Source organism: Aspergillus puulaauensis, chromosome 6 (genome assembly GCF_016861865.1).
Source record: "Aspergillus puulaauensis MK2 DNA, chromosome 6, nearly complete sequence".
NCBI classification, from domain to species: Eukaryota; Fungi; Ascomycota; class Eurotiomycetes; order Eurotiales; family Aspergillaceae; genus Aspergillus; species Aspergillus puulaauensis.
The window spans coordinates 2,981,323-2,996,656 of record NC_054862.1 but is presented as its reverse complement, the minus strand read 5'-3'; the positions used below and the strand labels follow the sequence as shown (position 1 = coordinate 2,996,656).

The window sequence follows — 15,334 nt, the reverse complement described above, 5'->3', positions numbered from 1 at the left end:
AGCCACAAGATAACATCACGGACAGCACAGTACACGTTTCCAACATAGAAGAACCCTCATTCTGATCGATGATATCGCCATCTCCAATCACTCACTGGCGAGCAGCTAGATATTTCCCACTCACACACCAGGAAACCGACTCCGGTCACGCAGTCTCGCCCCGAATAAGTAAAGCAAATATATACCTACGATGCAGAGGACACTCGAACTCGCAAGCAACGTTACACCGCCCGAAACCTCGATTGCATCAAACATCGGCCGGGAGAAAAGGATCGAAGCTCCCGCCAGGAGACTGCGCGCGAAGCCATTGGCGGCGAAGAGGGAGCCTGCGTACCGGGGGTATGTAAATGGGAGGTAGATGAACATGCACTGGGTGATGATGAACACGCCGCACATGCTGATTGCGATGCCGAGAAGGCTGGGTATCCAGTGAATTTTGGGATTGGCGGTCCATGCTGGGGATACTGGTTAGTTTCAAGGTTATATTAATAGTGGTAAATGGATTATAGCGTACCGAATATGTATAGACCGATAGGAATCAGCCATGTCGCGAAGAGACCCGGCCAGATGCGTGCCTCTGGAGGAATGGGATCGAGATGGCCTAGTTGTTTGGGGGCGATGAAATAGAAGTAGCAGCATAACAGGACTACTGCCACGCTCAGACCAGACAATACTGAGAGAAAGGCTAGGCCCTGCTCGCCCAGATTGAAACCGTATATATCACCATAAACGAGCGGGAAGGACTCAAAGAAGGAGTAGTAAATGCCGTATGTTAGGGCTGTGTAGAATGTGGAGAAGAGTACTGCGGGATCAAGAGCATTGATTTCCCACGGCTTGATGAGAGCATTGAAGATAACTTCTCGAGGGCTCATCGTAGACTGGTGTATCTCCGACTCCGACTTGATATCTGTACGGCCTGTTTGGGTGCGCAAGCGTTGGGCTCGACGGAGCAGTATATTATCGGACGATGTCTCGGGCATGGCGAGGAACATTATGATCATTGTTGGAGCAGACAGCCAGAGTAGTTCCCAAGAGCTCCAGCGCCAGCCCATCTTTTCGACTGCAAATCCGGCGACGAGTGGACCGAGAGCCTGGTATACACTATCAGTAACTATGTAGACTTATCGGGGTCTTGAAACATACTGGCCCTAGAGTTGCTCCGCCACCCCATAGAGCAATTACATAGGGCATGTCGGATGCACCATAAAAATCACCATAGCTTGCTCCAGCTGTAGCAAGGCAAGGCGAGCCAAAGAAGCCGAGGAGAAAACGTAGAATGAGAATGCCGGCGACATTATCCACCAGAGCCATTGGGATACAAAGAACGACAAAGATAAAATAAGTTGTGGTGTATGGCAGTGTCCGCCCGATAGTCGGAATTTCAGACAGAGGCGAGAAGAGCATAGGGCCTAGACCGTAAGCGAGTACATACATGGTCAATCCAAGCGAGGCGACGATATTACTGACGCAGTAGATCTCCATGATGTCCGGTGTACTAGCAGTGTATAGTGACGAGCCAATGTAGACCGAGAAAGTGTAGACGAACAACAACACCGCAACCCAGAGCTTCTTTCCAGATGACCAGTTGTGAGGGTTATCTTGGTCATGCTCGCCGTACCAGCCGATCACCGCAACATTGACTTCCTTGTTGGCCCGCTCGATATCGTCGTTTGACCCATCGTTCGAAGAGGATGAATCGTGTATCCGGATTGGTTCGAGATATCCAGCTGGGACTTGGAAACTGGGCTGCTCCTCAGGGTATCTGGCCAACCTCGTGCCACCAGCTAAACGTAGAAGTTGTCCAAAGGTAGAGTCTGGGATGATATCCCACATTATAAAAACGAGAAGCTTGCAACAATCAAAGGAAGCAGAGGTAGAGGCTTGGAGGTGGACATGGCCGACCTCTGCATGGGCCAGCAATTATATACTCAAGACATCATCATCCCCCCTGCTCCTCCAGCTATCATTGCATACTTTCCGTTGATATGGGAGGCGCGCAAAGCTAGATGGAAGTGGTTAGCTTTGCGCGATAACAACCAATAAACACACGAAAAACCTCGCTTTCCTGCTACGGATCCACCTTTCTTGTACCGAAGTTTGAAGGCAGCGAAGACAGACAGAATAATAATCCCAGTTCGGCATCTGAGCCAGCGCGCAGAAAATCATGAACGGGCGCTTTATACCTTCCGTAAGCAGCCTCCTTTCAAATTGGAAAAGAGAGGAGGAGCAGAAAAACAACAAGAAAGTGCAAAACTTTGATGGGGTCACCCGGGATTGAACCAGGGACCTTTCGATTAAGGATGATTGAAGTTGGAACTTCAGTCGAACGCTACTCCCGCTGAGCTATAACCCCATGACTTATTAATAATTTTGCAAAATTGCCAACACTTTTCAGGTGGCTGCTGGCGAGGCCTTTGGCATCACTTTCTACCAGAACCTGGGTTGTTGGATGAGACTTGAGCAAGGACGGGGTTTTCGGGGGTTTCGCTTGGTGCGACTGGTGGGGTTAAACCAAGTTCGTTAGGTATAGGGCTAGAGCAGCTTGTCTGAGTAAAGGCGTGCAGTCTTTTGGACAGGTCCACCAGTATACGCGGGGGCGTTAACCATTAGCCAGTCAATTGTGTGTGTATTCCTTTTCTGCTTTTGTTTTTAGCAAGAGACTGTTGGCTGGTCGTGGTCTCCTAAGTGCTAGCTGGCATTGGCAGACTGTATCCTACCGGCAACGCTATGGGATCGCAGCATCCCCACAGCCGTTACGGCAGTTTGTCGGATATATTCAGGAGCATCATTATGCCTGGACTCGCTATTGGCTTTGCAGTTCCCTCTGTCTGTCAACGGGATGGAGTAACATGCCCGCCCAGATGAGGACATGTCCTTCTGCCATTTCCTGGAACGGCAAGCTGGTATGCCCCTAAACAGAAGGAAATGGCAGACACTAGACATGGGGATATCTATGAAGGTGAAATTACCTTTGACATAAGCGTTGCTTGTCCAATGCCCATAGTTTTCCCAATCCAGGCAAGACACTTTGTCACGTAGGTATGAATTGGCGAAGGCACAATCGAGCAAGTGGCCAGCACGAATATCGGGTGCAACAGTAGTAAGCCTCCGACAGCGCGGCCAATGCGTGGAGAACCATTAGACCACCAAATCGTTCGCTCGTAATCGTGCACATTATCGGTAAGGTGGTATGGAATCGACGCAATTATATCGTTGATTAATATATGCGCCTGCCGTTCCCATCTTGTCACGGCGTCTGTCTGAACGCTGCCTTTTATCCGCGATGTTAGGCGGATCAAGGTGTCCAATAACATCAAGTATGTCTTCCGATAGGTGTTCATAACCGCTGCAACGTATATGTCGAAATAGGAATGTACTACACCAGCGCGAGCAAAGGGGCATGATGAAGATTCGGCATTCTTCTGGGTGATATGGCCCACTATATTAGGCTTCCATGAGGTGTCTTGGTTGGTACTCCAATGCGAGAATGCAACATCTATGGCAAGTGCATCATCAAGGGTTCCCTGCAGCTCATGAAGCGTGGTTTCTGGATTCTGTAGCTGCGTGTCCGCACGTTCAAAAAGTGGGTGGCACTTTATGAGAATGGAATCTAAATTCCGCACAGTATTATTAGGCGCTGGTGCACAGAGAACGCCAGGGCTATCATCATCCTATCATTAGGTTAGCACAGAAGAAAGGCTGGCGAGGGAATAGTAGGTACGAACCTGGAGGGTGCGTTTAATGAGCAAAGGGTTGGCTACCTGAAACAACTGTGTGCTTGACAGCAGATCGAAAGGGGAATTAGGGTTCAGCAGCAGAGCGCAGACCCCTCGGACATGGGCAACATGTTTGTGCTGCCCAGGAAGAGGCTCACCGCTGCTGACGATCTCATACAGACCTAGTAGAATAGCAATCACCAGTGCTTCCACGGTGGGTTCGCCCATCTGGCAGCACTGTAGTAAGGTTTGGAAGGAATCGAGTATGCTGACATACTGTTCCCTCGCGTTCATTAGAAGATCAGGTCGATCTAATCGATTACCTATAGTCGCCCAAGCGACAATTTCAACAGCTTGGACAAGGTTCGGAGACGGATGATGGACTTTGGCGAGGAGGGATGGTAAGCCACCAAGGAATCCGCGGGAAACTCGGGCATCTGCGGAACAGATAACATATTGGTCAAGAAAAAAGCCAACTGGATCCTCTATGATTGATATCTCGCGGGCTGGCGGAGAGGAAGATTGGACGGGCACAGTCATAGGAGCCGTATAGTGGCGGAAGCGTAAGTCGTCATGGCTCCTATACCCGAGACAATCTTGCCCTGCCTTTATACAGCGTCTGCATACCTATCCATTGGAAGAATTCAATATCAGACTGTGTTATGTTAAGAGTAACGGCGGACCGAGGGGTCTTACGGGGCGGCCCTCGTCACACTGAGAGGATTAACTTAACAATACACTCGTGGAGATCAAAGAACAATTTACCTTCTTTCGCCGTTTTCTACAGGTCTCGCAAGCACGAGAAACACCGTAATTTACCATTCCGGATTTGGTACTCTCATTAAGGTGGATGAAGGGTGGAGGAAGTCGACGCTCGACAGACAAAGGGCGAATCAGATGACGTCAGCTGATCTATGTATCTATGTACACTGTTCTGTGAAAACCTTCATTAAGAGTACCAATGTTCCTATCACACACATTTTCAGTTCCTGAGTCAATATTTGTCGTTGGCCTCGAATAAACCTCGTCTTCGCTCCCGGCCACCCACAATACCCGCCTTGGTCAAAGCACATCAATACCCACGTAGCCACCTCTACGCATGTATGTCCGCATAGGGAATCTCACCTCGCAAGGAATCTACTTTACCTCGGTGATATCGGAGTAATCAAGTCCATATTAAACTCGGCGAAGTTGAAATGAGATTCCCGAATAAATCTGAAGGAACCTGGGGGCAGGATATATATTCTTGAGAGATTGTGACCGAAAGCAGAAATATAAAAGTCTACTAACTCCAGAAAATGAAACAGGCGCAGCAATTTAGCAGCAGATGGGCTGCATTGCATTTCGTGCGAAGGATGGGCGCATATCAAGTACCACTAGATTAGGTATAAATGCCGTGCATACTTAAATAAGCTGGAGGTCCTCAGAAACTTCGGCAGATTTATGTTATTGTTGCGGGATAGAGAAGACATAACCGAAAAGGAAAGACATTTATCGAATGTGCTCTAGTACAGAAGAACAAAGTAGGTATCCATGTACACGCGTATAACGTTAGCTTCGTGAGAATTAAGTAGCAAAGTAAACCCTAGAAAGTGATGAGCATCGGAGTCAGACAAATAACGGACTGAATGGTGGATTCTCAATGGTATCCATGACCTCAAAGATGTCTTGTTCAAGATCATCGGTCCAGCCGTATGTATCCTCGTCACTATCTGTGGATAGGTGTCTAGTTTTGTTGTTGCCTTTTGACGGCGTTTTGGGTTCATCGGGCTCCGGCGGAGCGCTAGAAGATCGAGCGTGTGCTTCAGCTTGATGGGTGAATAGACCAGCTCTACCACCATGTAGGGCCGAGGGTATTGCTGGGTTGTCTGTCCGTGGAGGATTCATACGTCGACACTTGCCGGTCGTCGACGCTACTGCCGGCGGTTGTTTACCGGGAGGGGTGATTGGTTTCGCTGGCGAAGGCGAATTACGTTGTAACTGTCGAGCAGGTGGTGCCATAGAAGAGCTGAAGCTGCTTCTATCACTATCAAGGGCCTTTGACGCGAATGGATCAAATTCTGTAGCAGGATTGCTTTTTGGAGCCGGCAAAACATCATCGAACAGTCGTCTCCTCGGCATGGCTCTCGGAGCAAAGCGAACAGCTGGAGCTGGAAGAGTGGTATCGCCAGTCTGAGTCGCCGCGTCGACATACCCCTGCTTCGGCTTCTTCGCAGACCTTGAGATAGAGGGTGAAGTATGTTCTATCACAAGATGTTAGAGCAGTACTATGGCGTGAACGCCGCGAGGAGTACCATTGTCCGCCAAATCTCCAACACCGCTATCAAACGACTGCATGCCCGCCTTTCGCTTCAGTGTAGTCGGAGGGGTGTACTGCCCAAATATCCGGATATCGACCTGCTTGCGTGGTGTTCGAGGAGATTTCATTGTTGGTGGCATTAAACTTCGCACACATTCTTGCTCGTCGAACCATATCTTTGTTTGGCAGCGGGTGGGGTCTTGGGAGAATTTCGCGCAAGCGTAGACTGAGTGAAGTCAGCATCTGCTTGGCTGGGGCTTGGATATACAGCAGAGTTCATTACACCGGGTTCCGTAGTAAGGACTTGTTTTCTTCTGAACGAGAAAGTCTTTCATCCGAAAGCCGCAATCGCAAATGAACTCGTCTTCTTCGTCAACCCGGACATTGTTAAATGTGGATCGGAGGGCATTAGTCGGCATGATAGGCGAGTAGAAGCCGGATGTGAAGTGGAACTATGAAGCTTAACATGAGACCGGAGCAGGATATGCTCAACTGGGGGGAAAGTGGTGTCGAGTTGGAGACAAAAGCAAGCATGCAATGTTGGCGGGGTTACTTGCAGCTGCAGCATCTCCCAGCCACCTCGTTAGCAGCATCCCGCTCCATAGCATTGTCTTGGACTAAATCTTGGGTCACGAGTCTCAGAACTAGAACTTTTAGAATTTCGGAAGCCTAACGGAAATAAACCCAGAAGATAACCATGAGTTCTCCTTTTACTTTCTTCTTCGTGGTGGTTAGGAGGTTCTATACTCGGGTGATTCAGTCTTCTTGCACACAATTAGTTACTACTTGGTGAGTAAGAGGGAATAAAAGACAAGCGTAGGAAGAATAGGACAAGACAAAGATGTACCACTGGTATGCTGGTTGTAAGTCTTATAACATGAACAAGGAGGAATGTACTTTGTGTTGACTGTTGGGGGGACCGGAACGGATCTAAACTCAATACGGAAGCACCACGCAGATAAGGCTGCTAGTCAATACAGGAAGGCGGTATGTATTCTGCCGACGATATAGCTTTTTTCAACTTTTTTCTCGGATCTGAACATCCTCGACATCCAGATTGCTGCACAACTGTCAAAATGCGCGCCCTCACAGAACAAGAGACCCAGACGCTTTTCACAAAGCTTGCGGAGTACACCGGATCTTCGCTCAAGAACCTCATCGCGCCGCTGGACAACTCACCCAACGCCGACCGCTATGTTTTCCGTCTCTCTCATAACCGTTGCTACTACGTGAGACTCAGTTTAGCCAATCTGGCGACCTCAATTCCTCGTGATAACCTTCTCTCACTCGGAATCTGCATGGGTATGTATATCCAACGTAACCTCGCAATGAGATTTTCTAACCTTCGCAGGAAAATTCACCAAAACTGGCAAATTCCGTCTGCACATAACCGCCCTCCCCATCATCGCCGAACACGCCCGCAACAAGATCTGGATTCGCCCGAACGGTGTTATGCCCTTCCTCTACGGCTCGAACGTCGCCAAGGCTCACATCGCCAAGTTCCCCGATGACGCAGTCGAACACTCCGGCGTAATTGTTTGCACGCAAGATGACGTTCCCCTCGGGTTTGGAATCACGGCCCGGAGTACTGCGGAGGCTAGACGGTTAGATCCTACAGGGATAGTCTGTTTCCGACAGGCAGACTGTGGCGAGTATCTGCGTGACGAGGATACGCTGTTTGCTGGTTAAAGGATAAGACAAGGGAGTGGGCGCATGATAGAGTGAAGTCTGCATTGCGCGTGATGCCGATCTGGCGTCTGACGACGTTACGAATCATAAAAGCTTCATCTGGTTGATAGGATCTTCTTTTGGTCCGATGTGATTGGGACGAAAGGCTGCAGCAAGGCTGATGTGGAGGAACAGGGTCGTATTCATTTTACGGAGTATTGGCGCAAGTTGCATCAAAGTGCATAACCTCGTTCGGCCAGTGGGATATCTCAATCTCGCGGATTGCGTGCGCTTTAGGGCGCCGAGTCGAGAGACACCCGCGTCCGCGCGAACAAATACCGAGTCTGTTTCGATGTACTAGTAATCTATATGGGTCAAGATATCACATTCGCATCTGTTCACCAATCAAATCCCAATTAATCGCATAATCATTATTAAAAGGCTGATCTACCTCTAAAGTAAACTCAAAGAGATAATCAACAATTGCCACCCGATATTCCCATCTAATTAACTGGCTTCCTAGCCACAACCCTAGACATATAATAATCCAAAACAACCCCACGCTCCAACTCCTCCAAGCATTCTGCATAAACCTTCTCAATCTCCTCATCACTCCTCCCCTTTGCCTTCAAACACATCCTGGGAACGCCGGTATGGAAAGACAAAAGCATGGTAAGCCGGTGGTCTTCATTGAATGGTAATCCCCGGGTGGTGAACTGTTTCTTTTCCAGGATCTCGAGACCAGCAGCGGCGACCTCGTCCCGCACTTTGTCGGAGAATGTCAGGCTGTACCGCTCCCCGACCCAGTTTAGGATCGTTATCCAGGTTGTCGTCAGTTTGCAGGGGTGGCAGTTGTCTAGTTGGTGTTGGAAGTCGTATTCTTCCCATTGGAGGTAGCCGCCGGGTTCTGGGGGATTGTTTAGTAGGGAGCTGTGGTTTGTAGACAATATCGGGACGTACTTAAGAGAGAGGTAATATGTTTCGTGGCGGGTATCAAGTCTGCACCTTCTACCGCGAGAATGAGATGTCTGGCGTGTACGAGGTCGTATTTCCCGATATGTTCCTCGGGGAAAGGTTTGTAGAAGTCGTGCGCAGTGAAGTCGATATCAGCGACTTTTCGAGGTGAGTCCGGCTTGGGAAACAGCTCAGGGGTGAGGTCAAAGCCGTGGTATTTAGTGCTAATAGCACTCGATTTTGGCTCCTTTTTACGAGCTTCCTTTATGTCGTACAACCATGTTCTGGATATTTGGTTAGGCTTCGCTAGGATATTGATGGTGCAATCGGTATATCCGCAGCACATACCCATTCCCAGTCGCGATATCTGCCACCCGCTCAAGCCTTTTAGGAATAGAAGGGTGGAGGATGTCCTCCTGAAGCATATGCATACACATGCGATGTTGGATGTTGAGCCTGTTGGAAGTGTGAGTGGTTGCCTGGCTGTTTTACCAATGGATGCATGACTTACCGCTCATTTTCATCCGTATCCACAGCCTTCAAGAGGTAAGACGAATTGTTCCGTTTACTCTGCGTCACCATAGCGAAACGAGAAGCAGTGCTATTCCTGAGGAACGAACCCAAGAATCGGCGACTCAGCATTGTGGCGGACGGGACGCATGGGCTTTGAAGTACGTATATGCAGTGAGGGAGGCAAGGTCTTCGTTTAGTTTAACCACCTTGGGGAATATGGAGGGGATGAGATAGGAGGTCAAAGTCAAGTTGACACCGGCTCTCGACCCCAGGCCGACATCCGAGCCGAGCAACACCATGGATAGCGTATGGGCTAACTCTTAAGAGGATGTGGAGCAAACCGACTCAGACCGACCTTGATACCCTCAAAAGGAAGGGGCCGGCATTGGCCAGGTATAAGTAGTACATCCCGCTCCCGGCAGCGCGGATGTTGTGGTTCCACGAGTCCAGCAAAATGGCCCATGAGGGGACCAGGATCCCCATGGAGGAGGCGTGGCGGACTCGCCGGTGCAGCACTAATATATTTTGACAGCGCCTCAGTAAGGCCTCTCGTTAGCACATACGACGTCGCATGAAATATCCACAATTTGCATGCCGGCAGCATAACAGTGGTGCATCCAAGTTGCAACTAACTTTATTCGGGCTAAACCGTACGAGAGTCGAATGTTTGGTCGTCAACCTTGTCATTGGTCCGAGGTCCTACTGTATTGGGACATTTATGCGGAGAACGCATTACTAAGCAGCGGCTTGATTCGGCAATTTCTCCGCACAATCTACATCTAAAGAGTAACGCCTCAACAGGAATATATCATTTACTTAATTGCTGTAGCTCGAATTTGTCATTGCAGAGTAAGCATATTTTAGCCCCACTCGTCTGAACGACTCTCCAGCTACTACAATCGTGTAATAGTTGGTCGTTTTATGCTCGGTGAACAAACCACAACACCATTGCCGCACTCATTATGACCATCAGCAGCTTGGTGCCACTGAATTGGCACCGTTGATCTCGACAGTCTTCTCCGGAATTACCTGGGCACCCTTCGTCCGGATCGTCTTCCACCCGGCGTACGTGGGGGTCTCACGGCAGTTGTCGACGCGCTCGCAAAGGGCGCCACACTGCACAGACACCCGAGATCTTGTTGAGGCCCTTGTCCTCGAGTAAGGGGCGCGTCGCCAAGCGGTTCCATGTTATATAAGCCATCGAACAGGTTACCAGGGTCTGTGGTTTTCGCCTGGAAAGCATGGACGTGGTTAATTGTGACCGCGATATACGGTGTACGATCAATTGGTTGTTTAGATCGATTTCCGTGGATGATGATCCAGTACACTTGCCACCTCGGCAGTACGTAGGACCAGATTTTGTGTGTAAAATCGCGACATTGTCTCGTCTAGGTCAGCATCAGACAATCCCCCGTCCGCTCAACAACACCCCGCCAAGAGCACTGCATCTGGCGCTGGGAATTCACCGGCCCAGACCTCCAAACCTCCTGCACCACCTGAATCCCCGTCCTCACACTCGCAATCCCATAGACCTGCACGCGGTCATACCAGGCCCGAAACCGCTCCTGCTGGAGGGGCTCAAACGCCTCAGTGGCAGCAATAAACGCAGGCCAGAACAACGGCGCCGCAATGATCTTCGTCTCGGCTTTGATCTCCTCGATGGCTTCAATGCTCTCGAGAACAGTCTGCACGTACTGCCGCAGATACCGGAACCCGAGCAGCCGGATGCTCTGCGAGAAGTAGATGATTAGGGCGTTGAGGAAGGCCCGGGTCTGGTGGTAGATGATATTTGCATTGCTGGTTGCAGCACTCTGGGGTTCGCGGTCTTCGAGGGGCCAATCGAGGATTTCGCTCTCGAGGTCGTCGCAGAGACGGTTAAGGGGCTCTGGGATGTTGAGGGTTCCGGATCTTGTGCGTTCGTCGTCCACCTCGTCGATGAGCTCGATGCACGCCTTGAGTAAGAGGAGGAGGCTCTGCGGGACCCCGTAGATGCATTCGTACGATGATAGCTCTGTCGAGGTTGTAGGCCGGGGTGCCAGACGCTTGGTTATTGAAGGCGATGACTCGTTGTCGTCCGCAAGGAGAATATGCTCTCGTGCAATCACCGGCCGGGGACCGACTGTCCGTCGTGAACCAAACGAGGGTGAGAAGCGCGAGCTGTCTGTCCTGTGTCGCCGGACTGCCGTGCTCTCGTATATGACCCGGAGATACAAGTATATGCGATGCAGTGACCGAGCCTTGTTTGAGAATCGGGTCTTGCGGGCACTCATGTAGCTGATGAGTTGTTCGGCACCGTCAAGGTGCATCCCACAGGTGCTTGTGTCGCCGGACATGACCTGAGACGAAGGAAATTAGCAATCACAAATAATACAATATGGACTGACATGATTGAATAGGTGTGCACGTACATTGATTGTAATCATCGACAGCGTCGTCGCAACAAACTCTTTATATTTTGGCCGTCCTTCCTGATGAAGATGACTCTGAACCGCGTCCTTGAGCAATCCAATAGCGTCACACCGATAGCGCGATGCAATGGTCCCCCATTTTCGAGCGTCTTCGAGCCGCCGGCCAGCTCGGTGGTCGTTCGAGAGGCAGAACGCACTAATCGCCAGCAAGGCGTTTCTCAACGCGTTACGAATCGTCGTAGTGCTGCCCCCGAAACTCAGTTCCCCGGCACACTGGAGGACGCGAGTGAGGTGGATGGTCTTCCACGGGCTTTTGGCGTTATCGATGACACAGAAGAGATTTACTACCCGGTTTCGATAGTGTTCCATGAGGAGTTGTTCGTGCGCAGGAACAACAAGGGCTTTAGGGGATTCGATAATGGGTGGTTGACGTTGAATCTGGGTTTCGTTTGCCTTGTCGGTCTGTTCAGGGCCTATGCCTTCGGTAGGGATTGCTGCACCTTCGAGTATGTGGGAGTCTTCGCCGATCGGTGGACTGGGTACCGTGTATTCAGGCAAACTGTAGGCAAGCTCCGAGAAAACTGTCGAAGCATCTAGCTCCTCCGGGCGGGTAAAGTCTAAACAGAAGTCAAGGTTGTCGTGAAGACGGCACAAGCCCCAAGCGGCATCGGCCTCAGAATAATAGGGGTTTGTATAGTCTGCCGGCGACTCGGTCGGTAGGGAGAATGATGCACCAGGGTCCACGACACCCGGCCAAACGACCTGGTCATCTTCCTCAAATTGCGGCAGAGTCTGGGGTTCAGTAAGTGCTGCAGAGGGCGAGGATGACAGCGATCGCCGTTGCTGTGGAATGCTAAAGACGCCGAAATGGTGGACGTGAGCATCGCCATCTGCTGGGATGAGAGACGAGAGCGAGTCAATATAGCACAGAATGTCATCAATTTGACTCCACCCTAGGACGGTCGCCAGAGGTTCTAGAGCCAAGTCAGACACAGCTGTTCCGTTATTATAAGGAGAAATACTTACCAATTGGAACATGCCGCCTCAGCGACCGCGCACCAGCAACCGCCGCAGGGAGTTCAGCTTGGAGGCTGTCCGCATCTGTAGCAGGCGGCAACCACTGCAAGCGCACCCCATAACCCTCACAATCTAGACCTTTCGCACTACACTGACTGCATCTCGGCCTGGTCTCGTCGCACTTGATCTTGCGGGAGCGGCAGGTCCAGCAGCCCGTGAAGGTCTTGGTGCGTTTCCGGGGCTGCTGGGACCGGAGATGTCGGGGTGGGAAGGGCATGGAGAGGGAGAAATCAACGGCGCCATTACACGCAGACAGATGTCGTGGATACGAAGGGGACGCAGGGCAATTTTGAATCCGGAAGGTCACCGCGGTCTCCGTAATGAATAATGCAGTCTGGAGCGAGTGCGGGGGTTGGTGGGGCACAACTTCGGTTCCGAACATGAAGATAAACTTATGCTCCACTGATACGACGCATAACACCTACTTACTAGATGTCAAGACTGCTCGTTCTGCAAGCCCCCGGTAGCAGTGACACGCCGTGAGAAATGGCTCCAAGGATGCTCTCAAATGTATGCCCTGGCTCGCTTCAATCAGCTTCGACAAGAACGCGCATAGCTCATTAAGTAGCTGCAGGTCATCACAAGCAGTCGACGCCGTTGGGGCATCAACAAGATGCATGGTGAGAACCACAAACGATGTGAAGACATAATTGAGAAGACTCCTATGCCGGACCAGTCAGTCAGCAAGGATGCACCAAAAGCACAGGGAAAGGGGAAACGAACCGGACGCCCAGAGAAACATTCAAAGGGTAATATCGGATCAGCTGTGCTGTTTTGCGAGCTGAGTTAATGCAGGCCGTGACCTGGATTGCTTGCATCGTTGCCCCTGGACCAGAAGAGAGATTGTGGTACACCGGCTGGTACAACATCATAATGGAATGATAGTACGACAGAAGAATTATCACCGTAACCAGTCGATCCGACGAAGTTGCTTCCATCACTTCAAGGTCAGCCTCACGCCGAGAGCAGGAGTAAATCAACCCTCCGCAATCGCTCAACTCCTTCTCCAGCTCTTCCAGTGAGGGTGCTTGGTCGATACCGTGATGGTGTCCGCCTTCCCTGCCGGCTTCTTCAGTCGCGTAGAAGGAGCTGAATATGCGAGCCTTGATAGTGGAGAGCCGGCAGATGAGCTGAAAGTTAGGTGGCTGCTGGATGTTCGGTAGGCCCTGTGGTTCCTGGGTATTGCTTTCGAAATCTGGAGGCACGATATCATTATTCGTGTAATCGTCAAGTGGACTGAGACCTTGAATCGAGCACGACCTGGTTTTTAATTAGCAGTGACCCTGCGATTGTGTCCGGCAATCTGGTAAATCACATTTTGTCCATGATATAGCCCATCCAAAAGACCCGGGCCCGCCTTTCAGAGTCGGTATTCTGCATCTGATCGACGCGGTGAATGCCTAATGTGTGGGCTTGTCGGATTGCAACCGCCAGAATGGCATGAGTGGAAGGAAACTCAAGTCTACCGTTGAGTAAAGCGACCTAGTGTACAGGTTACATATTGTGTATAATGGATACGCTGCTGAAGTCTTACCATTCCTAAAAGTGCCTGTACACCAGTTAAGTTGGGACGCCCAAGAAGAAGACACGGGAGCGTTGCCAGGGCATTTTGGAGATGTCGCTTGCATTTAACGCTGTCTTCATGACAGCTCGGGTGTTGCAGGAGGTGGAACGAATACCCCATTGACAGGCTGATGTTCAAGGCCGCCCAGCTAGCTGGGTTCTCAGGCAGACGGGGGTGCAGATACGTCTTTTCCGCAAGCCATTCATCTATCTCCTCACGGAATAGAGGGAAGAGCGAGGCGGTGCATTCCGAGAATGTAAGGAGAATCTGTAGCAATTCGGCCTCAGCAGGAAGAGGAAAGTGTACGTTGGCTGATTGGGTTGACTTCATTGAGGCCTTCGAAATGTCTGCGTGGTCCTCGAGAAGTGCGATACGAGACAAGGCGTAGGACAGATTCCGGCGACAGCCCCCTGGGACAACTTGCTTCCACAGGTCCCCATAGTTGAGCAGATCGCTAGTCGGTGCTTCACAAGTCAGCAGCCTACAGGATATATGGGATCATGACATACTATTCCCGTAGATCCAATCATACAGAACAGCTTTTGACGTTTGCTTGAATGAAAGGAACCTCGTCGGCGAACCATGCTGAAGACGGAGCGGCGAGGGGCCATCCGCGCTGGATGTGATAATGCAGGCAGTGTTGTTCCGCTCGCAGGCGACGCAGGAAGGCGAACCGTCGTTCTTTTCGCATTTCACCTTGGACTTGCGACAGTAATCACAGGCCTGCAAAAGTCAATGAACGCGCAGGATGCTACATTCCAGGGGTGAGCGTGGACAGACCTTGCGCATCCGAACCCTCGACCGCGTGGCAGAGTTTAAATGCCGATGTGCGTCCATGTTATCGTTGACAGGGCTGAACACGGACGGAAGAAACAACTAAAAATCGGATCGCAGTCTTTGAGATCGGACAAGCTCATGAGTTATGCGCAGTGGGTCTGCATTGCAGCAGATGCATTGGGCAATGATGGGCAGCCCCAGAGCGGCACCGGTGGACCACAAACCAGCCAGCCAATGATACCGCTGCATTCCAGGCATAAGTTATGCGTTGCGTCTCGGTGATATCGGGTGCTGGGCCTCCCACCGGGCCGGATCTCCTTGCATCTATAGCTCTCGACATAACACAAGAATCAGTGCC

General features: G+C 50.8%; 7 protein-coding genes across 7 annotated transcripts; 1 reads left to right on the top strand and 6 right to left on the bottom strand.

The window, feature by feature from the left end:
- Positions 1-120: 120 nt before the first annotated feature.
- On the bottom strand, positions 121-1,833 carry APUU_61197S (MFS transporter; the record flags this gene model as incomplete). The annotated part of the gene is made up of 3 exons (XM_041694511.1): positions 121-455; positions 515-1,091; positions 1,144-1,833. The coding sequence occupies 3 exons, from the start codon at positions 1,831-1,833 to the stop codon at positions 121-123; spliced, it is 1,602 nt and encodes a 533-aa protein (XP_041560335.1).
- Positions 1,834-1,963: 130 nt separating this feature from the next.
- APUU_61196S (putative C6 transcription factor) lies at positions 1,964-4,538 on the bottom strand (the record flags this gene model as incomplete). The annotated part of the gene is made up of 5 exons (XM_041694510.1): positions 1,964-2,002; positions 2,970-3,671; positions 3,726-4,343; positions 4,413-4,430; positions 4,482-4,538. 5 exons carry the CDS (start codon positions 4,536-4,538, stop codon positions 1,964-1,966), a joined length of 1,434 nt encoding a protein of 477 aa, XP_041560334.1.
- A 786-nt stretch (positions 4,539-5,324) lies between these two features.
- On the bottom strand, positions 5,325-6,434 carry APUU_61195S (uncharacterized protein; the record flags this gene model as incomplete). The annotated part of the gene is made up of 3 exons (XM_041694509.1): positions 5,325-5,959; positions 6,011-6,241; positions 6,299-6,434. The coding sequence occupies 3 exons, from the start codon at positions 6,432-6,434 to the stop codon at positions 5,325-5,327; spliced, it is 1,002 nt and encodes a 333-aa protein (XP_041560333.1).
- Positions 6,435-7,091: 657 nt separating this feature from the next.
- Positions 7,092-7,704, top strand: NIP7 (ribosome biosynthesis protein NIP7; the record flags this gene model as incomplete). The annotated part of the gene is made up of 2 exons (XM_041694508.1): positions 7,092-7,317; positions 7,367-7,704. The coding sequence occupies 2 exons, from the start codon at positions 7,092-7,094 to the stop codon at positions 7,702-7,704; spliced, it is 564 nt and encodes a 187-aa protein (XP_041560332.1).
- Positions 7,705-8,186: 482 nt separating this feature from the next.
- Positions 8,187-9,279, bottom strand: APUU_61193S (class I SAM-dependent methyltransferase; the record flags this gene model as incomplete). Its single annotated transcript, XM_041694507.1, has 4 exons — positions 8,187-8,590; positions 8,644-8,921; positions 8,986-9,093; positions 9,149-9,279. 4 exons carry the CDS (start codon positions 9,277-9,279, stop codon positions 8,187-8,189), a joined length of 921 nt encoding a protein of 306 aa, XP_041560331.1.
- A 1,259-nt stretch (positions 9,280-10,538) lies between these two features.
- APUU_61192S (Zn(II)2Cys6 transcription factor) lies at positions 10,539-12,852 on the bottom strand (the record flags this gene model as incomplete). The annotated part of the gene is made up of 3 exons (XM_041694506.1): positions 10,539-11,486; positions 11,559-12,532; positions 12,585-12,852. 3 exons carry the CDS (start codon positions 12,850-12,852, stop codon positions 10,539-10,541), a joined length of 2,190 nt encoding a protein of 729 aa, XP_041560330.1.
- Positions 12,853-13,056: 204 nt separating this feature from the next.
- Positions 13,057-15,036, bottom strand: APUU_61191S (uncharacterized protein; the record flags this gene model as incomplete). Its single annotated transcript, XM_041694505.1, has 6 exons — positions 13,057-13,297; positions 13,359-13,895; positions 13,951-14,117; positions 14,170-14,663; positions 14,709-14,922; positions 14,980-15,036. The coding sequence occupies 6 exons, from the start codon at positions 15,034-15,036 to the stop codon at positions 13,057-13,059; spliced, it is 1,710 nt and encodes a 569-aa protein (XP_041560329.1).
- Positions 15,037-15,334: the final 298 nt, after the last annotated feature.